Raw genomic sequence first — 26,104 nt, 5'->3', positions numbered from 1 at the left:
AGTTTTTCAAAAAAAAAAAAAAAATAGTTGCTTAATTTGAAGCAGTCTAGTATATATATGTTCCTATGTCGTTTCTATATGGGAATCCAGGTATTCACAATTTCCTATGTGAATTCTAGTATGGGTTTCCATGCAATCCCTGGTGGAAATTTTTCGGACTTTTCTCTGAAAAACTCTGAAAAAGTCTTTAAAACTTTGAAAAAATCATTAGAACTTTAGAAGTGAATTTTTCGGAGAAAATTCCGAAAAATTTCTACCAAGGATCCCACATCCCTGATTAAGAAAAAAAAATTGCTCCATGTTAAGTGTATATATTAGACGATTCAAATTCTTTTAAATCATTTCAAATTCTTTTGAATCATTCCAAATCATTTTTCTTGATCAGGGATGGATTTTTTTCATAGGGAAACATCAAATTTTGACGCCGACTAATTTAATTATTCGTTTATTCATTTTTAAAAACAGTTACCCTTTTTTATTTTTCCTACACATAATTATAAATAATAATTATGAGTATGAATGTGCCTGTCAATTAGCAACTTTTTAAATTTTGAAATGAATTAATAAAATTTATAGATAGATCTTATAAGTAGCAAAATATAAATTTAAAAATGCAAATTTATATAATTAAAAAAGTAGCGCGCGCATTTTTTTAAATCTTTTAAATTAATTAATTTATTTATTTAAAATTTATAAATTCTTATTTCTGCTACAATTATACTCATTAATAATTATCATGAATTTTAAATTGTTTTCTTTTATCAATATTAAAAAAAATTTTTTTTTTCTGTTGGTACCAACGAAAACTTTGTTTCCAGCAGCCAATCAGAGTGCCAGTTAAAAAACTTTTATTGTTTCACTTTTCCGTTCATTGTCTTGGTCATGATCTTGGTCTTGGCTCAGTCTTGTTTTGTGTCATACATATTTATCAATACTTTATGTATATATATATATCTTTTTTTTTATTTAAATAAACATATGTGGATCCACTCAATAAAAAAGTATCATATCAATGTTTTCACAAGCGAGTAATTCAAAATTACCCCGAGTTTTAAAAACAATAACTAATTATTCAAATGATCAGAAGGTTAAAACAAACCAAGATAAAGTACCAGTTACTATTGCAGATCATTATTATAATTATTTAGTAAGTATAATTATTTATTTAAATAATAATTTCATACATCGGTGAGCATCAAATTTAAATTGTTTTGTTTAAATGCTTATTGTTTGCATACAAACTTTAACATTTCTTGTAAATTTACGTAAGTTTTAGTCATTAAAACTTTTGCTGTCTGTCTAATAATGTTCTTTGTTGAATCATTGCCAGATATCTGTTGTCTTGCCTGATTTTAAAGACATACCTGTTAATCTTGATCGTGCCATTGTCGAGGATACTGATTACTATAAAATTATAGAGTTACCAGTTCATGAGCTGATTAATCAGGAATTTATTGAGGCTTTTGTTAAAAAAGGTAAGTCTTTGTTTGTAAACAAAGAATTTTATCTTGTATTTACTTATTTATTTAAATATTCATTATAACAATATATAGATTAAATATAATTTTAATGCAATTCTGGTAATCTTTAGTTGGAGACTGACCAATTTATATTTTTAGTTTTAAAATATGATTTTTTAAAATTATTTAAATGAGTGTGAATGTACCAGACATCAGTCAAATTTAAAACTATAAATAATTTAAAAAATATTTACAAAAAATGCACTTATTAATTACAAAATTTTTTAAATGCGCATTTTTTTAAAATGTTATTTTTTAAATTATTTACTATGAATGTAGCAGACGTCAGAGAAATTAAAAATTTCAAATAAATAGAGTAAATAATAAAAAAAATACACTTATGAATTTTTAAATTTTTTAAATGCGCATTTTTAAAAAATTTTATTTTATTAATTATTTACTCTAGTTATTCATAATTTTAAAATGATACTGAAGTTAGCCGACGTCTAACAATTTGTTCAAATTAGACAAAAATTTATTCAAAACAACAAATGATAAAAAAAAATATTTAAAAAAATTGCACTTGTAATTTTTTTAATTTTCCACAAGTGCATATTTTTAGATTTTTTTTTTTTTGTAATTTATTCGTTGAAAAAAAAATCCGAAAATTTTTAAATGTCTGTCAACTTCAGGATCATATTTTAAATTTGTCTGATGTCTGCTACATTCACACTCATTATTTACTCTATTTATTTATAATTTTAAATTTGTTTGCTGTCTGCTACATTCACATGATATTGAAGTTAGCCAACGTCTAATAATTTTTGGATTTTTTTAGCAACGATAAATTACAAAAAAAAAAGTATTTAAAAAAATTACACCTATGGCTTTTTAGATTTTCTACATGTGCATGTTGCCAGTTTTTCTTTTTTTTTGTGATTGATGTCAGAAAAAAAAACGGAAATTGATAATTGTTTACTAACTTTAGGATCATACATTCATACTCATTTATTTAAGTAACTCAGTGTATTAAATTGTTATTTATTTGTCTGTGATAAAAATGTAAATAATAGTTTTTAATTATATTTATAACATCACTTTCATTTGCTTTTTTGGAAATCGATGAAATTTTATGATACTGAAGTTAACCGACGTCTAATAATTTTTAAATTTTTTTTCAAAAAGATAAATTATAAAAAAAAAAATATTAAAAAAAATTGCACCTTCAGTTTTTTGTTATCTTCGACATGTGGATATTTTTAGTTTTTTTTCTTTGTAATTGATTTGTTGAAAAAAAAAAAAAAACAAAAATTTTTAATTGGCTGTAAACTTCAGGGTCATGAAATTTTTGTTTTAGTAACATTTATTTTTTTTATAAAATTTATAACTTATATTTGTTAGGGTAAAAAAATTCAAATTCTGGATTAACTAATATAATTATGATATAAATGTATGTTAACAATTTAGTATCTTATTAAATTCTTTACAAAAAAGATATCAAGATGTTTTTACGTACATTTAATTACAATTTAAAATGGCTATAAATACAAATTTACGGCTATGGGTTTTAATATTTAATAATTTTTCTACGTCTCGTTTGTAAAATTATCTTTAAAATTACATACAATAAAGCTCAGAGCAATTACTGAGTAATTTCATAAAATATTACACAAACTTCAGAATTTTAACGTACATTTTTTAAAATAATTTATGATTAAGTAATTATTGTGCGAAATACTTAATTGTAGGTAATTTCAAAAATGATGAACAATAAATTGTTACTTGATTATCATAAATTTTGAACGACCGATATAAAGTTGAAAACAAAATTTAATTTAAATAAAAATTTATGAGTATCAGGGATTTAAAAATTAAGGAATGATTCATTTTTTATTTTATTCCTTATAAAATTATCTTAAAAATGTTTTATGATAATGGTGAAAGAAAATTCTTTCCACAATTAATGTCATTTAGGCGGTTAGTTTCAAAACCAGACAAAAACACTTTTTTAAAATTTTAAATTAAAACAAATCACTTGAAGTTATAAACGAGTTCAAATCAGTCAGTAATAAAAATATAAATTAACTTATTTATGTACTTTATTTTTACATTATTATAAATTTCCAAGTGATAAATGTCATAAAAATCAAAATCACAATCTATTTTATTTTATTTCATTTAAATAATTGTCTTTTTATTGTTCAATTATAAATAATATTAATTTTAAAACTGGTAGTTATTTTAAAAACCTGAATTTTAATTGAAAAACTTTTTTTTTCATGTAAAATTAGTTTTTGATACTTGAAATTTCATAGCAAGATTTTAATAAATTCGCAATTATCAAAAACTAATTAAAGTTTTTAAAAAAAAAGGTAATATCCTTTTTTTTAATTATGTTGAAAATCAAACTCAAAATTTTGATTATAATCACATAGAACATATATTTTTAAATAGTCACGTTGTTTTTTCATTAAAGATTATGCTTTGTTTTTTTTTATTTACGTGAACGAATCTACATTTATGTAAAATTGCAGTTGACTGCCCGTCATAAGCCTGCCTTTCATAGACCTCTTCCCCTCAATCGGCAGGTACTGAGTCCAAACAGCCGCCACTTAACCACTTTTTTGAGTTTCTTACCATACATCCCGTTATAAGCCTCCGTTAAAATTCTCTAAATTATAAACTAACAATTAGGAACAAAATATCAAAATTAATGATGAAAATTTACTATCGATCTTTCGCAGATAATAATTTAATAAATATTAAGTAAAATATAATTTATTGTTGATAATTTTAATGATTAATTACAATCAATTAAAAGTTTTATTGAGCATTATGTTAATCAATAACAATTATTATTATTATTGCTGTAATTAATACCGTTGTCATTATAATTTTTTCTATTACAATTATTATTAGTGTAAAAATATAAGTATTTATTTTTCCGCTATAAGCACTAGAAAAATCGGGACACTGACGTATGTAACAAAACGTGAATAAACGTTTAAAATCCCATAAAATAAAACAGGCTTATAACGAGTAGTCGAGAACAAAACTAAACGCGCGGTAGTAGGGACTGAAATTTCAAGAAAAATTTCCTCTGCGTCTCCTAGACCAGACTTATGACGGGTAGTCGACTGTAACAAATTTTATTAAATTTACATGACAATTATCCTCGAAAAATCTAAAAACTTTGGTGTGCCGTCAACTGATCCCAACAATTTTATACCACGACAAGTGATCCCTACAAATTGATCCCACCGACATCTGATCCAATCAACAATTGATCGTCAATTGATTTTTATCAACAACTAATTTACATAATTTAACTTTTTATATTTACAACAGTGAATTTTAATTACTCATGTCATAGTAATTAATTAATAATTTATTCATACATGAAGTTGTCAGTGGGATCAGTTGTCTGTGGGATCCATTATCGTGTGGTCACTTGTCGGGGATCAGTTGTCATGGAACCAAAAACTTTCTCTGCTGTATTTTTCTTAATTCAGTTTTGAAAACGATCAGATTTTTAAATCAATTTCTGGGAATTAAAATTTGTTTTGCAACAAATCTTACAAAAACACAACAGTACTCAACAAATAGATTAAAAATTTATGAAAAATTAAATTTTCAATTTTTAAAAACTGTCCGGTTTTGAAACAAGGCCCCAATTACATCAAATATTAAATAAAATGAATGTTACAAGTTACTAAACATAATTGTAATTATTATTTTTAGGTGAACTGACATTACTGTCATCAGAAAAAAATCTAAGTACTGAGAACTGCATCTCAGTAACACCAACCGGATATTTAATATTATCACTCCTAGCAGCTGATTATCAAGAGCTAGGGTTAGAAGGTTCCCCAACATTTTTTTCTCGGCAGCCAACACGCTTCAGTAAGTAATAACCAGCAAGTAATAAACAACCGTCAACAATGCCTCAGAAAAATAAAGTGCCTGTTTTACAAGAGCTTGCACTGATTTCAATTGGCAAATACATAACACTAATAGGTAGTAAGATGATAAAACCAGTCTGCGAAATATCGCAAAAGAATCCAGCACGTGGCGTAAAACTTCTCCGTAGCTTAGTCCAGACTCTTAAACAAAATTTGAGCTCAAATGTGCCTTGGCATCTCTACACCCCGATGTCAACTAAAATTCTACAGTCAATAATGATCCTATTGAACGAAACTAAAAACACATACAACGATTACCAGCCGGTCAATCTCTTCTTGTCCGAAATAAATGTCATTGTCTCACTGATAGAAGTGGTGATGCATCAGAACCTCCGAGTAATTGAGTTTACAATGTGGCCTAAAATAATGCGACACATGTTGTACAGCAATTTGCACAACCTCCGTGGCCTGGAAGTACTAGATCTCGGATCTGGTTCCGCTGGATGGCGGACATCGGACATAGAAAAGTTGATAATAAACGGCGTCAGCTCAATGCCCAACTTGACATCTCTGACACTTTGTTTTGATTGCACCGACAACATTATCACAGCTCTAGGCAACAATTGTCAGAAGCTGCGTTGTCTTGATGTAACATCATCTAGATCAGTTACAGACCGCAGTATCCAGGCATTACTGAAGTGCCACCAGCTGCGCGATGTCAAATTATTTCGTACCTCAATCACGATAACAGGTTACGCTGATTTATTACTTGGACTCCGCTGGCTTGAGAGCATCGGCAGGTGCGATGATATCGGAGACATTTTAGAAATAATTTACGAGCGTGAAAGCAACAACAAGTGTTTGTTTTTAAAATCATTTGAAAGCCGGAATATGATGACCGGTTATTTGTATTTATTGATCACGATCTGTCCATTTATAACGAGTTTGTCAATAATGTGCAACGACGAGATGGACAATTTGTCAATTCTGTCGGTACTTGAATGTTTGACGGAACTAAAATTGATGTCTTGCAATTTTTATGCTGACGGTCTCGGTGTTCTGCTGGAGATGACCCAGTCTAGGATTGAGAGCCTGCATTTGGAACACGTTGATGAGATTGATCGAACTGCGCTGGTCTGCATCAGTCAGTACTGTCCGCGGTTGAAGAGTTTGACGTTTTATAACTGCGACTTTATTGACACGATGATGATCAACGGGGGAATTAGGTATGATAACTTGAAGGTGAGGCCTTTCAAGTGTCTGGAGAGGATCAAGTGCGTTGCCGATTGCGCTAAATCACATTTAGAGTTTTTGCTGTCTCATTGTACCGATATTAGATTCATCCAGCTGGGCTCGTCGACGGGAATAGACGACACGACGATGAAGAAGGTCTTTGGGTTTAACCGGATGAGCAAGTTGGAAGAATTGAAGATTTTGTACAGCAGCGATTTGTCTATGAGAACTGTAAGGTTGCTTATGAAGAATTGTGATAACTTGAGAAGACTGTCGGAGCTGGAAAGCTGGCATGGAATCACGGAAGAAGAGCTGATTAATTTTAGAAATGAACTCAAGATTCAAAATATTAATTGTGATACGAGTCCTACTTTATCTTTTGCTTAGTTGTTTTTTTGGTTTTTAATTATTTTACTCAAGTGCTTTTGTTGGCTTTTAATAGTCAGACATTTTCAGATTTTTACACGGTCATAAAATGGACATGTTTACTTTTATTTTTATTTTTACAAAATATCTATAGAGTAGATATCGAATTTTTAAATTTTTACGAACAAAATCTAAGTTTGACCCTTCGTCCGTCGCGCTATGAGCGCAGCGCCGCAATTTTTGTTAAGAGATTATTTAAAAAGAAAATTAATTTCTGAGTCTTTTAAAATTTTATGAGTTTTTTTACTATACTTTTTAGTATCGAATGAATGATAATTATTTTTTTTCGATATTTTAGATGTTCAAAAAATAATTTTTCTTGTTGGAAAACCTGAAAAACGCGGCGATTTGTTACTGACGCGGGTAAACTCGGACATTAAATTTGTTCGAATTTTCTACGCAGTATTGCCAGTTACTACCAGACTCATTTCCAGCTCCTTTAATTCATCTCTTTCTTTAATATTTTTATTTAATACAAAATTTGGATTTTTGTAAACAAATTCTAAAAAAATCTTAATACCGCCTGACTCTGCGGGCCAGCCCCAAAACTTCCCGCTGTTTTCGAGCTTAAGAGAGCTAGACAACATTATTACTTGTAAATTTTTGAGCTCTTCGAAGTCAAAAAACTGTTAGACCGACAAAACACACATTTCACTGAAAAAAAATGATTTTTCTCCAACGATATCTTTGGAACGAATGAACCGATTCAAACTTTCTTGGTGGCAATCGAAAAAGCTTGCCAATACTTAAAACTGATTACATTTTGGCGCGAATCAAGTAAGTGAATTATGAGTTATACGCAAAAAACCTAAAAAAAAAAAAATTGTAAATTACATGACCAATCGACTCCAAAATCTAATCGATTTCAAGTGTTGGTGAGTCCTTTCGATTGCCACCAAGAATGTTCAAATCGGTTGATTCGTTCCAAAGATATCGTCGGACAAAAAAAGTTTACACACACACATGCACGGAGAGAAATTTATGGTAACAATTACAATATATTATGGGAATGGTTCCCGTAACGCATGGTAACCGGTTTTTTTGAAATGTCGATTATAGGAACGGCACCCATATATATTATGATAATCATTGCTATAATATTATAGTAATCGTTACCATAACATTATGGTAATCATTACCGTAATTTTGTAGTAACCATTACCATATATATGGTAACCATTACTAAATATTATAGTAACTATTACTAGAATATTATAGTAATCATCACCATAACATTATGGTAACCATTACTATAATCATATGGTAATAATTTCCATACATTATGGGAATGATTACCATAATATATGGGAATAGTTACCATAATATATAGGGTTTACTCCCATATGAACATAGGAACCGTTACAATATGGTTATAGGATTGGTTCCTATTTGCTTCTGAGAACTATTCCTATGAGTATGGTAGTCATTACCATAATTCTTTCACATGCGATATGGGAACTGTTACCATAATGAAGGGGATGATTCCCATACTTATGGGAACTTTTCCCAGAAAGTATGGACCTATATCCCATAATTCCAAGTAATTATTACCATAATAGTATGAGATGATATTTCATAAACGTACTGGGAACGGTTACCATAAATTTCTTTCCGTGAACACGCGAAAGTCTATCCGGAAATAGAATAGCTTCCTAGGACCTCAAAACGTCGACATCTGATAGAAACTCGATTTTCGAAAATCAGACCGAATCCAATAACTTCCCTTTTTTTGAAAATTTTCAATTTTCATAGCGGGAAGTTAAAAAAATTACAATTGTCTAGTCGTAAAAGCTTGTGTGGTTTTAATTTTGAAAAATCACCGCAATATTAAATACATGGCGGCAAATCTCCGCGGTGTGACGAACGGAGGGAAAAATTTCTACTGTTACAAAAATTTAAAATTCAAATTGTCTATTTTTTGGCGCGTAAAAATCTAAAGAATCAAACATTCGAATTCAAAGAGAAAACCCGTGCTATATTTAAATATTTTAATTAAGTTAATTTTAATTGTCGATAATTAAAAAAAACGGATTGTTTAATTTAAAATTTTATTTATTTATGTTACTGTAAGTGATTATATTTTAATTATAAATAATAAATTAATAATAGGTGCCATGACAAATTCCAATGATGTGTAATAGGTAATTAGTTAATAATTAAGCAACTGAATAAAGTGACTTATATTTTTGTATTACCGATGGATTTTTTATTGTAAAAATATGGACTGTGATTTTTTTTAACGGCTCAAAACTTCCATTTTTAATACATACGTATTTAAATATATGGCTTATTTATACTATTTAATAAATAAATAAAACATTTAATGGCTATGACTAAATATTCACTTGCATATCATATTTTTTATTTTATTTTATTTTTTTTTTTTTTCGGTTTATAAGTTATCAAGATAAATTTAAAAGAAGATTCATTCGTGCCAGGAAAAAATAAATATGAACGTGTTAAAAAATGTTTGGAAAATAATTTTAAACATAAATTTGATGTTATTTTATCATGGGATCCACCAGGTAAATTTTAATTATTTTTCGCACTATTAAAAATTTCTATAATAATTTTATGACAAAATGCGAGAAGCAAAAATTTTTCACTAGTGTCTGAAAACTATGGCTCGATTATATGAAAAAAAAAAAATAATAATAATAATAATTATTGTCTATTAAAATTACAATATTTGTTATCAAGGCCATTCTCAGACAGTGTCTTCACTTTTTAAAAATTTTCTTTAATTTGATTAAAAAAAAAACTAGAACATTAATTGAAAAAAGGACACCGTAGTTGCAATGTTGCTGAGATAGATTTTAAAAAAAAATTAATTACAGTTGTCATCAATTAGAAGTTAAACGAAATTTGTTAAATAAATTTCAGTAAAATCTTCATGTCAGTTTTATAATTCAAATTTTCAAATTTTTTAGGCTAAAATAATAACTATTTCTCAGTGTGAATATTGCACGACTCATGATGCGAAGCATCAGTGTGCTTTACGATCGAAAAATTTTTTAAATAATGATTTCCCATTGATAATTAATTACAGAAGATAAATTATGTCCATCATCAGTAGCATTATGGTTTAATAATCATGGCTACAAAACATTTTTGTGTCATGTAAAATCGAGCAAACGTTTAAATTCATCAGTAAATATTCCTCTTGCCTCAGATGATTTATTTGATTGGATAAAAATCTTCAGTACCGGCAACTCGTAAGTAAAAGTAAAAATAGTTATAATAAATAGGGGTGTGCGAATACTTCGAAGTTACAAATTATTCGTATCGAATCGAACTTTCGAATTATTCGTAAATTTTTAAATTATTTGTAACTTTCCTAGTTCGTAAATTCTCAAGTAATTCCAAAATTTCCTTTGAGTGACTTAAGGGGGGAAGCTGATCTGAGATACAAAAAAAAAGAGGACATTTTTGTGATTTTTTTTTTCAGAGTACCTTCTTTATTAAAATACTTAAAATTCGTGACATTATCAAGCATCATTTTAAGAATATTCTGCTAAATTTTTACAAAAAAATATTGAAAAATAAGCCAGTGGTAGTGGGGAGAGCCGATTCACCTTAAAAAAAAAGTCTCCATGCGGTGGGCAGGATAACTTATGACTTTCATCTGAAATCAAAAAACCAAAAAGATTTCTTTAGTACATAAGTTTATCTTGGATTTGAACGAAGGATTTTTTTTCAATAACTACTTATTTTTTAATTAAACAAAAAGAGCAATTTTTGTCAAAAATCAGAGTTTTTTGATTGCACCTTTACCTAAAATTCAAAAATGAATATTTTGTTTATTCCTTCGTTAAAATTCAAGATAAATTTATGTTCTAAAGAAATCTTTTTGGTTTTTTGATTTCAGATGATGCAGTCATGAGTTATCCTGCCTACCGCATGGAGACTTTTTTTAGGTGACTCGTCTCTCCCCACTACCACTGGCTTATTTTTCAATATTTTTTTCCGAAAATTTAGCAGAATATTCTTGAAATGATGCTCAATAATGTCACAAATTTTAAGAATTTTAATAACGAAGGTACTCTACAAAAAAAATCACAAAAATATCCTCTTTTTTTTGTATCTTAAACCAGCTTGCCCCCTTAAAATTGTAATATTTTTTCCAATAATTCAAATTTTCGTCAGAGGTAAAAAAAGCTCAGACACGAATCAACGAAAAAATCATTACTTAAAAAACTAAGCTCTCCATTAAATAAAAATTTAATATTTGAAATGTTACGTATTATTTGACTGAACTTGATTCGCACATCCTTAATAATAAATCTAAAAAATATGAGTTAAAAATAAATACAAATACAATTAATAAAAATTTATTTTTCAGAGACAATTCAATAAATACATCTAGTGCAATTAAATCCGTAACAGTAATAAAAGATGTTTTATACATTGAGTATCGTGGATTTTTTACAAGGTCAAGAGTAATTAAAATATTAAATACCTTAAAAGAATTTATAAATTCGAATAACAGTACGGACGTATCTGACTGGGGAAGTTTACATGTACAAGGTTTTGATAACAGTCCAGTAAGTTGGGGTTTAAAAGAGCATGCAATTATTGACAACGATGGTACTAATAATTATACAATTATTTTAAAATCAAACGGAGATTTAAGTATACAAAAATGTCTAAGTTCAAATAGTCGACCTAAAAATAAATAAATTTTTATCTTCCACTAATTTATTTTATTTAATTACTTAATTAGGCTGATAATTTATATCATAATGGAAATTTTATCACAAATTATAAGTGCATTACACGTATGGTTAATTACTAAGTGACTAGTACGATAAATAATCGATGTATACATATATATATATTTACTAAGCTTTAATAATTAATAATAAATAATTAATAAGTGAAATTATCGCAGACTAAACGAGATCAGGCTAATTTTTGAGCCATTAAATAATTAAATGCAAGCAATTACGGCCTCGTAAATAAAAAAGGCACTACGTTTGTTCACACTAATTTATAATTCTGCATGCTAATGGACGTCTTTTTAGTTAAGTTTTTTTTTTTAAATTATTAATTAAGTACTTAAAACATAAGCGTATTTTTTTTAAACCTAACGGAATAGAATGAGTAATTAAATTAGAAGATGAGAAGAATCAGCTTCGGAAAATCTAACTTTTGAATTGTGGTAGAGGTCTTCTATACCTGAGCCCACGGACATTCGGGATTTAGATCTTGCCAAGAAATCGTTTATGTCATCCATGTCACGGCTGTATCTAAAATATTAATAAACCAGTTAGTTTTTTTTAATTATTAATTTTAAACTCAAGTTATTTTAAATTTAAGTTATCTTTTGACTGAAAAAATTTATAAATATGGCTTCCTGATGATAAAAAAGCATATCGTATCCCTAATACCAAAAAGGCATATAAATATTACATGCCTTTATGGATATTCGAATGCCAAAAAGGCATATAGTTTTTTTTTAGATTACCTATTACTTCAGAGTGACGAAATTGATATAAAAACAAAAATTAAAATATTAATGCCAAAATGGCCTATAACAGCAAGCATATGCCTTTTTGGCATTAATTTTATTTTGAATTTTTTAGCTAATGCCAAAAAGGCGTATAAATAAAAAATCAATAAAATCAACGAATTGGTTCAATTAAATACTTATTAACAAAAAATGAATGAATTTAATATTTTAATGATTTTTTATTCATGCGCCTTTTTAGCATTAACTAAAAAATGAAAAATAAAATTAATGCCAAAAAGGCATGTGCTTGCTGTTATAGGCCATTTTGGCATTAATATTTTAACTTTTGTTTTTTGATCAATTTCGTGATTCTAAAACGATAAGTGGCTCCTAAAAAGTTTTCACCGAAAAATCTGAAAATTAGAATCGTCGGGCTTCAAAATGTTTTTTTTTTTTTTTTAAATTCACGACACAACGATTATCCGCATAAATACAGCTACTCAAAACTCACTGAAAAATTTCGAAATTTATTTTGACTTTAATTTTTTCCCTTAGTATATTTAAATTTGAATTCACGGGTTTAACATCATGGTAATATACTTTTTTTTTTATATGCCTTTTTGGCATTCATGATCATTGTGCCTAAAAGCAAAAAGGCTTATGTATATTTATAAGCCTTTTTGGTTTTAATTTTTTTTATTATCAAAATATTCATTTCAAATCATTTCTAAGCGATTGAGCAAAAAAAAAAAAATTTATATGCCTTTTTAGCTTTATGGTAGATCTATATACAGCATATACCTTTTTGGCATAAGGGACGAGATATGCTGTATTAGTCTGTGTCAAAAAAAAATTTATTTTTTTTTTGATTAAATACACCTCAAAATTTACTTTAATAAAAAAAAATAACGCTCCTAAAATTCCAGCTCTGTATCTAAAAAAATTAGCTGGCGCACGAGGGAAGGGTGGGGGGGGGGTCCACTTTCCCAGTTAAAATACATTGAAAATTTTTTTTTTTCTATTTTGTAAATATAACTCATAAATTTTTTTCCGATTTTTGAATTCTTACATCTGGTAGGAAATTAAATTCTCTATAAAAAAACTTTTTTCGTTTTTATTTCTACAAAAGTAAATTGTAATTAAAATTAAAAATTAAAGTTCATTGTATTTATATTCTTTAGATTTATAATCCTTCAAAATAAAATTAAACTTCAGAATTTTTTTCTCAATAATTGAATTTTTCTCAACTTTAGAGCTCTGTAATTTTCTTTCTATGAGCTCTATTAAAATGACTGGGAACCATTTTCATAGATAATTAAATTCTCTACAAGAACTTCAATTGTAAAATTAAAAAAAATAAAAAAAGAAATCCTGCTTGTTAGCACATGAAAACAAAAAAAAAATTTTCACTTGAAAAATTCAATTTTTTCCCCTAAATTTCAATCTCTATAACTTTCTTATATCAACTGTAAGCGTATGACGCAAATTAACTTTTTTGCAGAGAATTTAATTTCCTACAAGTCATCAGAATTCAAAAATCGGAAAAAAATTTTTAAATGGGAAAGGAGACCCCCCACCCCCCTGCTCAATTTTTGAGGTACAGAGCTGAGTTTGGGAACAATTTTTTTTTTATTAAAGTAACTTTTGAAATGTACTTAGTCAAATATACCGCGATATTTTCAATTCAAATAATTTGTGAAACCTACCGACTAGCAGGTCGACTTTGACACTCTCCTGAATCTGTTGACTTGATCCCACTCATCTCCATATCATCGGTACTGAAACTCGTAGTAGTACCCGATGGAAACAGCATCGTGTGCTTCAGCAAATCATCATTCAAATAAGGCGGCAAGCTCTCATCATCATCAACAATCAAATGATTAGCATTGTCCACAGCAATAGACTCAACCATCTCCAGCCATTGCTGATTATGGGACCTGAACTTCTCGACTTTTATCCTCGCTGCCCACTCCTTGTCGCACATTGCAATCACATCTAAACACGCGTCGCAAACTTTTCGGATTGCAGGATTCTTGTCGTGCATCAAATCAATAAGATAACCCGGCGCCTCATTGTTAGTTTCCCGTATCAAATAGTCTCGCGTGGACTCATGCATCGCGATCTGATAGAAAACATAAATAATTTGCAGCACAATCTCGTCGTCTTCTTGCTTCGCCTTCAGCAACTCGATGCACGACAGCAGTAAGTCGGCTTTGCAAATTAATCGCGCGCAATCCTCATCGCTAGCAGCAGTGCCCAATAAAATAACGACCTCCAGAATCAAATCATCTGGCGCCTTTCCCACCACCAAATTATTCCTGATCCAAGGAATCAAATTGCATCGCTGCAATATTTGAGCATAGTCTAAATCCGGGAGAACTAAATTTCCCATTACACCAATCAGTTCTAAAATAAAGTCCTGAGAATCAGATTGCGTAAGCGCCATAGCAAAGTCACCAACAAACTCAACAAAGTAATCTTTCAGTCCATCATGTTGAGAAATATTTCGTATCAGTTTCATCAGCAATGAGTCCTGATTACGAAACGCTTTGCGTATCAGACCTTGCAGGCGATTATTCCCGATCATCATCAGTGAATTTTTATAATTTATAGACAAATTAATTCCTACTGCCACCAGTTCGCGTTTGAAACGGTCGTCGTCTACTTCTAAAATCATGTCAATTATCAACTGCGTACACTCTGTATTATTGAACATCAGTTTTACTTTATCATCCATACTCAAGTGATACAGCAGCCCTAGGATCGTTGTTTTATTTTTAATCTCATTCTGCCCAAGAAGTTTTATCAGTTTTGGTAACAAGCCCACGCGGATCATTTTCCCGCGCAGTTTTAAATCAAATGACAAATTGAATAATAACTTTAGTGTGATCAGTATTAAATCAATGTTATTATTGTTCTGCAGAAGACGTGGCAGCTTCTCAATAATATTTTCATTTGCCATCACGTCCTTGTTTTCGCGGAATATCGATAGCTTTTTTAAAAACGTTATTATGAGAATCAGCAGGTCATTGTTAGTGCGATCAAGTGTCTTGATGATCATGGATATTACATTTTTTTTACGCATTTTACGCTCAACGTCTGTATTTTCCGCGATATTGAGCAGCAAATAAAAAGCAATGCGCAATAATTGTTCTTGTTTTTTAGTCAAATTTTTAAATTTCTTCCGGTATTTTTCTAAATCATCTTTCATACGTTTCACCTCAGCATCAGTTATGTGGAAATTTACTTCCGTTGACCGTCGTTTCAATTCGTAGTCCAATGGTGCCTCTGTAGTCCAGATGTCATCAGTTATTTTAATTTTTTTATCAGCGTCAGTTGCATTTGTTGAAGAAGAAATAGAAGTTACTGATGGATAAATAGCTAAACCGGTCGTGGTTTCAAAATAACGGCGGCGTTTTTCCATATCGTCGCGCCATTGGTCGTAACGCTGGAGCTCGTAGTCAATAATTTCCATGCAGAGCGAGCCGATGCGGTACTCAAGAATTATGCTGTGGAATTGCGTATACGTGGAGAAGCAGAAAAATATGTAGACGATGTTGGTAGAGAGTTCGATGCTGCGACGCCAATCCTCGCGGAGAACTCGCGCCAGTGCGCTGAGGAGAGACTCGTTTTTAGTCAACTCCAATAAGTTGTCAGGAATACGCGCCAGCTGGAGTATCAAAGCCGATCCCTTTATTTTGTCGGGTATTTCTTCGTAGAGTAACTCGATGTAGCTGTCGACGTTACTTATCACCGCGCGCTCGTCGGTGTCCGAATTGGTGGAGGACACAGGTCGCGACGGCTGGTCCTCGTTTATTTTACGGTTCTGGAGATAGTAAATCAGCTGCTCTACTTCGTGAAGCTTTGACTCGTGGATGAGGGAACATTTTTCCATGACTTCTTTGGCGAGAAGCGAGACGTTTGTGTCTGCATTCAAACTCTTCAGGCGGATTATTTTCTGACATTCTTTGCGATCTCCCAGCATCGGGTCTCCAAGTTCACCGAGGATTAAAGCTTCTACGTCGTAGTTTACTACCAGAGCTTTTTCAGTTGGGTGGACATCTAAACTTCCTGATCGTACTTTTCTAGAATTTATTTATTATTGTTTTTATTATGAACTACTAATTTATATCGTTTACTTAAGGAGGGAAAGGGTCTGAGATACAAAAAAAAAGCATATTTTTGTTATTTTTTTTTAGAGTATTTTCTTTATTAAAATTCTTAAAATTTGTGACATTATTAAGCATCATTTTAAGAATATTCTACTGAATTATAATTAATATTATCGTCCATAGTTCTATTAAATAAATTGTTTATCTCAGGAATGTGGACAAGATATCCGTTACCACGCAATAACAATTTTTATGAGTGCCGAGTTGACTTTATTTCTGGAGTTTTGTAATACTTAATAAATTTACCAGTTTTGTTAATTTTGTAAAGATTTATATGACTAAGGCAACTGTGCAATGTAGGATAGTGATTGTTAGAATTCATATTATGGTAAATATTGTAATTATAGCAATTGTTATGTTATGTTGTTGGTTATTAACATGTGAAATTTTCAGATGCCTGAAGAAGGTCGAATAAACGACCGAAACGTCGCAGAAATAATAATGTAATTTATTATGATGATCCTATCTTGTCCACATTCCTGAGATAAACAATTTATTTAATTCTACTGAATTTTCATAAAAAAATATTGAAAAATGAGTCAGTGGTAGTGGGGAGAGCCGAGTCACCTTAAAACGTCTCCATGCCGTAGGCAGGATAACTCATGACTTTCATCTGAAATCAAAAAACCAAAAAGATTTCTTTAGTACATAAGTTTATCTTGGATTTGAACAAAGGATTTTTTTTTATTAACTACTTATTTTTTAATTGAACAAAAAGAACAATTTTTGTCAAAAATCAGAGTTTTTTGATTGCACCTTTGCCAAAAATTCAAAAATAAATATTTTGTTTAGTCCTTCGTTCAAATTCAAGATAAACTTATGTACTAAAAAAATCTTTTTGGTTTTTTGAATTCAGATGGAAGTCATGAGTAATCCTGCCTACGGAATGGAGACTTTTTTTTTGAGGTGACTCGTCTCTCCCCACTACCACTGGCTTATTTTTCAATATTTTTTTATGAAAATTTAGCAAAATATTCTTCAAATGATACTTAATAATGTCACAAATTTTAAGAATTTAAAAGACGAAAATACTCTGAAAAAAAAAACACAAAAATATCCTCTTTTTTTTGTATCTCAGACCCGTTTCCTCCCTTAATGATCCTGAAGTTAGAAGACAATCGAAAATTTTCGAATTTTTTTTTCAACAATTACGTTTAAAAAAAAAAAAAAAAAAAATATGCACATGTAGAAAATTAAAGAAACTTCAAGTGCAATTTTTTATGAAACTAAAATTATCAGACGTCTAATAATATTTGAATTTTTTTTTAAAACAGTAAATCATAAAAAAAATATTTAAAAAATTACACCTACAGTTCTTTCAATTTTCGACATGTGCATATTTTTAGTTTTTTTTTTTTTTGATTGATTTGTTAAAAAAAAAAAATCCGGAAATTTTTAATTGTCTGTCCACTTCTGGACCATAATTTTTTGATGATACTGAAAATAGCCGACGTTTAATAATTATTGGATTTTTTAAAAAACGATAAATTATACAAAAAAAAATTGCACTTGTAGTTTTTTAAACTTTTTACATGTGCATATTTTTAGTTTTTTTTTTTCTTCAAATTGAATCGTCCTAAAAAAAATCCAAAAATTTTTAATTGTTTGCTAACTTCAGGATCTTATTTTTTGAAATACTTTTTAAATTTATCATTTTTAAAAAAATAAAAAAATTATTAAACGTTAGCTAATTTGAGTATCATAATTATTAAGAATAAAAGAAAAATATTTTTATTTTTTTTTTAACAAATAAATCAATAAAATAATTTTTTACACTTAATCAACTTATAAAATAAATAATTTATTATTTACTTAGAAATCAATATTAACAATTACCTTTTTAAAAATTTAGCTTCCTCCATTTTTTAAATCAATAAAAAACTTTTTTTTAATTATATAACTAAATATTACTAATTATTTTATTATTTATGTATTTAAATTATTAATTTAATGTGAATATTGTAATAAATAAATTAAAGTCATTGCGATATCATTTTAGACATCCGTCACTTTAGACTTTTAGCTTCAGTAAAATACATGTATCAGATAATTTTATTGTGAGAGGACGTGACTATAGATTTCTATATCTAGTTATATATTTTATCGCTAGAGTCTCTATAAGAAGTAAGTTTTTGAATTCACGCGCCGTTTAAAATTTTATTGCAAAAAAAAAAAATTATTTATGCTAAAAATTTGCATAGTATTTTTATTACTGAATACATTTTCAATAATAGAAAATTTAACCCGTGTAAAAAAAATTGTTAAAAAAAGTGTTGACTATTCTAAACTTCAAAACATGACACAACGACGAACTTTTTTTGAACATTTTTTAAACTTTTAAAAATTCAAGAGTGAAATCAATAAATGTCTTAATATTATTAAGATATGCTAATATGAAAAATGGCCAGAAATAGTTCGTAATCCGTTTTTTCTGAACGTATTTTGCATTAAAAAATGTTAATTTGTAGTGTTAAGTGAATTGTTTTCTTCTGTGCACTTTTAGAAGTTTGAAAATTGTTTAAAAAAAGTTCGTCATTGTGTCAAGTTTTGAAGTTTAGAACAGTCAACACTTTTTTAACCTTTTTTCAAAAATTTTTTTTTACACGGGAAGGTTACAGATTAAATAAAAATTGACAGTTAAATACATTTCAAAATTTTTACTTTACCCAAGTAAATCTGTTACTAGGTTTCAGGGTTCGATTTATTCCCAGATAGCAAAATGACGTCTTGATGAGTTCTAAATGAGTTCCTATTTATGATTTGGACGTCTTAAAAACATGTTAAAGAAGTCTTTAAGAAGTTCTCAAGATGTCGAATGCGCCACCTAACGAACTCAGTAAGACGTCTTTAAAAAGAGTTCTCAAAGAGTTCTTTTTTTTGACTTCGCAAATAAGACTTCAGAATGAACTTACCATGACGTATTAAGGAGTTCCTAATTTTGACTTCATTTTGACTTAAAAAAAGTTAAAAAAAGAATACATTAAGACTTCACAAAATTGACGTCTTATTTATGGAGTCTTCAAGAACTCTTAATTAAGAGTTCTTAAAAATGACACCTTTAAGAAGTCATTATAAGACTTCTTGAAGACTCCTTCAAAAATACTTCGTAAAGCAGTCATTCTGACTTGAATGCTGTCTGGGTTGTGGGAATAACACGTACTTCTGAAACAAGCATAAATAAATCTTGATTTAAGAATCCCGAAACTTCTCGAACCGAAAAAAAATTGGCATTTTTCAAACTAGTATACTAACAAACTAGTATACAATATAACAATATATTGTTAGTTAAAAATATATATAGTCGCACAATACTCATTAACAATATTACTTATATATTTAACGACTCCTAATCTCATTGTCATAAATCATTAGTACTATAGTAGAAAATCTAGACAAGCATTAAAATATCTCTTTAAAACCTTACATCCTATAATTACGACGATGGACATTGAATAATGTAATAGGCAGAGAAGAATAATTATCCCAAAAGTATGAGCTGTAACTATTGTTATTAAATAGCTCAAGTGAGGGGAGGGGGTTAAAACTGAAAAATAAAAGTGGTGGGGATTCTATGTTGAAGTCGAAGCGTCGAAGGTACCATAGACCATCACTTAGAATAATTTCTGATCTTGAGACTATCAGTGGTTCAGTTACTCTCGTCTTAAGACTCCAAGACTATAATCAACGTTTACCAATAATTGAATATTTTATTATTACCAAGTGAACAGTGACTTTAATAGTTCAGTGTCCAAGTTTATTCCCTTCAAAGTGAAGTTGTTAAAAATCGACGATTCGTAATTTTATCAAAATCATCACAATGAATCTCGATAGTGCAGAACTTCCTGGTGTTTATTTTTACAGATCCTTAGAGTTAGCAATTGAGCAAAATAACAAAGACAAAGTTGAGCTTATAATTAAAAAGATCGTTGATGTGGATACTGTGGCACCTGAGGATAGTCCTACTTGTATCGATTCACTATTACAAATTGCTATTCACAAACGTAAAGACAAGATGGTTGAGCTGCTTCTAAAAAATAATGCCAACCCTAATGTTCGTATTCCAATGCTTGAAATACCACTTATGGTTGCTACGTACCAAGAGGACTTAAGAATGATGCAGCTCCTCATTGCGTATGGGGCAAATGTTAACGATTTATCGGAAAGATTAGAGAAAAAAACTTCTCTTCATGTTGCCGTCCAAGGCTATAACGTGAAAGTAGTTGAATTATTGTTGAATGATATTACAATTGATGTAAATATAACGTCTGCTAATGGAAATTCAGTGCTTCATGACGCAGTTGAAAGAGTCATCGGTATTGATATCACGAAACATCTTCTTGATGCTGGTGTTGACATTAATTTAAAAAACCATATCGGTAGAACAGCATTTGATTCAATAAATTTCAATTCACCAAAACTTACAAGGACATTGAAAGAGCATATTGTAAAGCTTAGTGCGGCCTCTTTTTATGTAAGTGAAAAAAATTTAGCACTTATAGCGGACAGCGAAAAACTTAGTGAAGTGCGTAATAAGTGTATGAAAGAAATTGAAAACATGAAAAAAAAAATGATTGGTAGTAGTAATTTCACATATTATGATTTATTGCGTAAATGTGAACATAAATTGGCTGTTGGGTTAAAACATGTTCCTAATAATATTATTTTGGATTTGGACATTCCATCGATTTTCCCACTATACGGTAAAATGATAACTTACCGTTTAAGGAGAGTGTTAGGACGACAAAATCTTTTAATTGATGTCACTGATTTAGTATATGATATTTTTAATGACATTCGCCTACCAAGTACTTTTACAAGTATGATTTTTAAATATCTTACTAATGGAGATTTAAAGAAATTAGTCATTTAGGATAACTAATTACAAAATCATTAAAACGTAATATATATTTACAAGTGTATTGTTGATAAGTTTAATGCATACATTTGTAGTCAATTATTAGTAGAAGTGTAAAATTATAATTGTTTATTTATGAAAATTTTTATCTTTTATTCACAGTGCAAAATATTCCTTACGTCAAGAAATCCTTTTTTTCTGAATATAAATATATAAATTTTAACTATTTGTTATTGATTATTTTTATTCAACTACTTTAAGATAAACAAAAAGTTAATTCATTGTAAAATAATTTAAAAAAAAATTAATTTTTGTACATATTTTGGTTTCAAATATCAATTTTCGATTTGTAAAGAATTTTCAATAAATTTGTAATTGAATAGTTGTAATTTAAAATTGTAATTATTGATTCAATTTAATTATTTTTATTCCATATATGTATATTATATAGATAAGAAATAAATTATTGTATTTTTAATATTTTTGTGTAATTGTAACAAATTATTTATATTTTTATTTATTTATAATTTTTAAACCTATTATTGATTTAATGATTGAATACGCTTTCCTCTGGTTGTTTTACTCAGTATCATGCATGACTGGGAAAGAATAGTCGTGTATGGGCATTAGGGTGGTCCATTTCGTCCATTTAGAACGATTATTTGCGTTTGATTGAAAGATTTAGGGTGTATATAGCCAATTTACCGGACATGGGCAAGACGGACCAGGGCTCGGATCTCCCGAATCTCCGTTGTAAAAGATTACTGGTAAAATTTGGGATGCGGTTAATCAGAAAAAATAGTGAGAGTTACATGAAATTCTGTTAGATCGTAGGTTCCGAAAAAAATAATAACAATAATAGTCGCATCGGTATCCGCGAGCCAATGACATTTTTTTTCAAGGAGAGGGGAAATTTTCTGACCCGTGAATGAATCGCAGGTACCGATACAAAATATTGCATCGGTACCTGCGATTCATTCACGGGTCAGAAAATTTCCCCTCTCCTTGAAAAAAAATGTCATTGGCTCGCGGATACCGATGCGACTATTATTGTTATTATTTTTTTCGGAACCTACGATCTAACAGAATTTCATGTAACTCTCACTATTTTTTCTGATTAACCGCATCCCAAATTTTACCAGCAATCTTTCACAATGGAGATTCGGGAGATCCGAGCCCTGGTCCGTCTTGCCCATGTTCGGTAAATTGGCTATTACATCATTTTTCTTAAAAATATTACTTTTTTTTTGCCATTATATATAGAAATGCAAATAATGATTTTTATGAAAAAAACGATTCCTTAATTATTTATTTAAGCAATCAAAATATGGAAAAAAACGGTTATAAACAATAAGATACTGTTTTTAAGAAAAATTTTTTTTTTTTTAAATCATTATTTTTTTACGCTAACAATATGGTGATAAAAAATTTTTCAAAAATATTTAATGAATCGATTTGTTTACAAAAAATTTATAAACAAATGGCATGAAAAAATTTAAAAAATAATCATATAATGCCTAACAAGAATATTAAATCAGTAATAACTTAAGATTTAAAAAAAAAGTTATTTAACATACTTTATTTAAATTTTTAATTTTTTTGGTATTTCAAAATTTAATAACTAATGAAATAAAAATATTTTATAAACTTTCATCATGTCATCTTGTTGAGTATAAAAAGAGTTGTTGTTTATAAAAAGGCTTCGCCTCGGCTTTGCAAAAGTCGGGCGGGCCGCCCCTTCCCCCACCTTTGTCCGTATTTCCGTACTTTCGGTTGGAGATCAAGAAAAATAGTATAATTTAAGAAAAATGAATCTCAAGTTTGTTGACCTTGGTTTGGATTTTGTAGTAGCCCCTACTATGATTGATTTAAACGATTGCATTGGTAAATGTCGAGCTCCTTTTGCAACTTTCGCAAATGCGACCACTCACGCAGTTTTAAAAAGAGCTATGAACTTTCATGGACAATCAAGATTGAATACTCCCAATTGTATTACCATTTCTTATGCGGAACGAACATTTTTGTTGTACGCCAACAACAACGTTTTGCTTTTTGCGAGATTGGGAGACGTTTCAGCTACTGCGTGCGGATGTCGATAATTATTTTTAGGTAGATTTTTCTAAAATCTAACTATTGTATTTGTCCTCATGGTCGATTTTTCAAGGAATTTCGTCATAAACTATCATAATTAGTTGAGTAGAGTTCAAAAATACCATCCGTTAAAAAATTTATATATGTATGTATATATATATATATATATATATATATATATATATATATATATATATATATATATATATATATATATATATATATATATATATATATATATATATATATATATATATATATATATATGGGATATAACGCAGTTTTGAGGACACGATTACGGCTACAATTCTTATCAGATCTTAATGAAATTTTTCACACTTATTCTATGGGCGATTATCACGATTAAGTTCGAAGATGGGCAAAATCGGTTGATTAGTTTAGAAGTTATGGCTTTTTTAAATTTCCATGATTTTTTGAAAAAATCAATTTTTTTCCACATTCAAGTTCATATAATTTTAAAACTAATACCCATAGACACTTTCCGTAAAAAGTATCTGAAAGCTTGTCTAATAAGCTTTAATTTATGACCTTAGACTTTATATTTCGACCATTTCATCCTATAATTTGATGGCCTTGAAAATTTTAATGGATTCAAGAAATGTTGAAAATATGGGTTTCATTCCACATAACTTATGAATTTCCCATTATAATCCGGTTTCGTCAGTTGTATTTTATTGTGCACAAAATAACCTGTAAATTTCACAGCTATTTTATATTTTAAAAGTATTTCTTTTATTACTTATGATGTATCAAATGTACCTCTACGACGTATGATTATAGCTGGTCTTGTCATTACGATAGCACCTACAGTTCTTATCGGATCTTAATGAAATTTTCCACACTTATTCTATAGGCGATTATCTTGATCAAGTTCAAAGATGGGCTGAATCGTTCAAATAGTTTTGAAGTTATGGCTGTGTAAAATTTTCACGATTTTTCGAAAAAATCAGTTTTTATTCACTTCTAAAGTTTATATAACTTTGAAACTGAAACTCATAGATAATTTCTGTAAAAAGTATTCTAAAGCTTGACTAATAAGCTTTAATTTATGACCTTAACCTTTATGTTTCGAGTATTTCTTCCAATAATTTGATAGCCTTAAAAATTTTAATGGAATCAAAAAATGTTGAAAATATGGTTTTCATTTCACATAACTTATGCATTTCCCATTATAATACAATTTTGTTAGTTGTATTATAGTGTGAACAAAATAACCTGTAAATTTCACTGCTATTTTATATTTTAAAAGTATTTTTTTTATTATTTATGCTCTTTCAATCGTACCTGTACGTCCTATAATTATAACTGATCTTTCCGTCGTAATAGTAATTACAATTATGATCTCGTACTAATTAAAATTTCTATACTTATTTTACGTGAAGGTTAGTTTACTACATTACCTATATAATGTTTTGTCAAATCAACTATCTAAAGTTCTCTATCGAAAATAGTCGTTGTCTTTTTTTACACTCACTCTTAGAAAACGAGCCTAATTTCATATCATGACTATACACTAAGATGTATCACAAGATATGTATGTATGAAACTTTTTATATAGATTAATTGGAAAATCTACCTTCCATTTCGGCTGCCGAATGGCCTTTTTTTTATAATTACACTTTTTCTTAAGTATATCAATTTTAGTGGACATTAAGGCTGCAACCATAATCAGGCACCACATAGTATAATGACCTTCATTATAACTAAATATGGACAAAAACCTACAGCGTCTAGTGTCTAGACGGCACTACAATTACATATTATTATAGTATGTATATAAGGAGTACACCCTGATGAAAACCTTCCGAAAAAGTTTGTCTTTCACATTATTTCGGAAGCTATACAATTTTTTTCTGTAGTAACAATTGATTAATAAATTGAAAGAAAAGTAAAATTCAAAAATTCGTTTAGTACGGTCCAGCTTTAAAGGGAACGATTTAAAGCGATTAGAAAAATAAAATTTTAAATACTTTTTAATGCTTTTGAATATTTTGAATCCTTTTAAATCGCCCTTCTTATGGGCTTTTAAAATTGTGAATCGTTTTGAATCGTTTCTTTTAATCAGGGATGTTTATGTTTGAGGAAAGACTGTATAAAATATGTTATTATTATTTAATCACAATTGTTGATAGTTAATGTTTAATAGTTGAGGTAATTCCCCTGATTAAGAAAAATTATTTACTCCATGCTAAGTGTATATCTATATATTAGTCAATTCAAATTGTTTTTAATCGTTTCGAATTTTTTTGAATCATTTCAAATAATTTTTCTTAATCAAGGTCATAGTTTATTAAATTATTTATGTGATTTAAACTAATATAATTTTACAATTAAATTTTCACTAATTAAGTTAATAGTACACTGTAAAAAGAGCGGTGTTAAAAATGGACTCATTTTAACTCCGCCCGGTGTTAAAATAAAATTACACCGGTGTAGGAGGAATAATTCACCGGTGTTAAAAATACCGGTGTTAAATCGGGGTAACCGGTGTA

General features: G+C 28.9%; 4 protein-coding genes across 4 annotated transcripts; 3 read left to right on the top strand and 1 right to left on the bottom strand.

The window, feature by feature from the left end:
• The first annotated feature begins 871 nt into the window (after positions 1–871).
• Positions 872–11,700, top strand: LOC130674269 (ribonuclease P protein subunit p40-like). The gene is made up of 6 exons (XM_057479545.1): positions 872–1,147; positions 1,331–1,475; positions 5,202–5,363; positions 9,421–9,546; positions 10,071–10,236; positions 11,364–11,700. Exons 1-6 carry the CDS (start codon positions 1,013–1,015, stop codon positions 11,698–11,700), a joined length of 1,071 nt encoding a protein of 356 aa, XP_057335528.1. The 5' UTR covers positions 872–1,012.
• On the top strand, positions 5,357–9,323 carry LOC130674268 (uncharacterized). Its single transcript, XM_057479544.1, has one exon. It carries the CDS (start codon positions 5,402–5,404, stop codon positions 6,980–6,982), a length of 1,581 nt encoding a protein of 526 aa, XP_057335527.1. The 5' UTR covers positions 5,357–5,401; the 3' UTR covers positions 6,983–9,323.
• LOC130674266 (kinesin-associated protein 3) lies at positions 11,337–18,674 on the bottom strand. The gene is made up of 3 exons (XM_057479543.1): positions 18,482–18,674; positions 14,180–16,558; positions 11,337–12,270 (listed from the first exon to the last, which is right to left on the bottom strand). The coding sequence occupies exons 1-3, from the start codon at positions 18,505–18,507 to the stop codon at positions 12,129–12,131; spliced, it is 2,547 nt and encodes an 848-aa protein (XP_057335526.1). The 5' UTR covers positions 18,508–18,674; the 3' UTR covers positions 11,337–12,128.
• A 1,788-nt stretch (positions 18,675–20,462) lies between these two features.
• Positions 20,463–21,515, top strand: LOC130675013 (ankyrin repeat domain-containing protein 36C-like). Its single transcript, XM_057480469.1, has one exon. It carries the CDS (start codon positions 20,463–20,465, stop codon positions 21,513–21,515), a length of 1,053 nt encoding a protein of 350 aa, XP_057336452.1.
• The last annotated feature ends 4,589 nt before the right edge of the window (positions 21,516–26,104 follow it).

This window comes from Microplitis mediator, chromosome 9, assembly GCF_029852145.1.
Source record: "Microplitis mediator isolate UGA2020A chromosome 9, iyMicMedi2.1, whole genome shotgun sequence".
In the NCBI taxonomy this organism is placed as follows: Eukaryota; Metazoa; Arthropoda; class Insecta; order Hymenoptera; family Braconidae; genus Microplitis; species Microplitis mediator.
The sequence above is the reverse complement of the archived record's forward strand: the minus strand, read 5'-3'. Positions and strand labels throughout refer to the sequence as shown.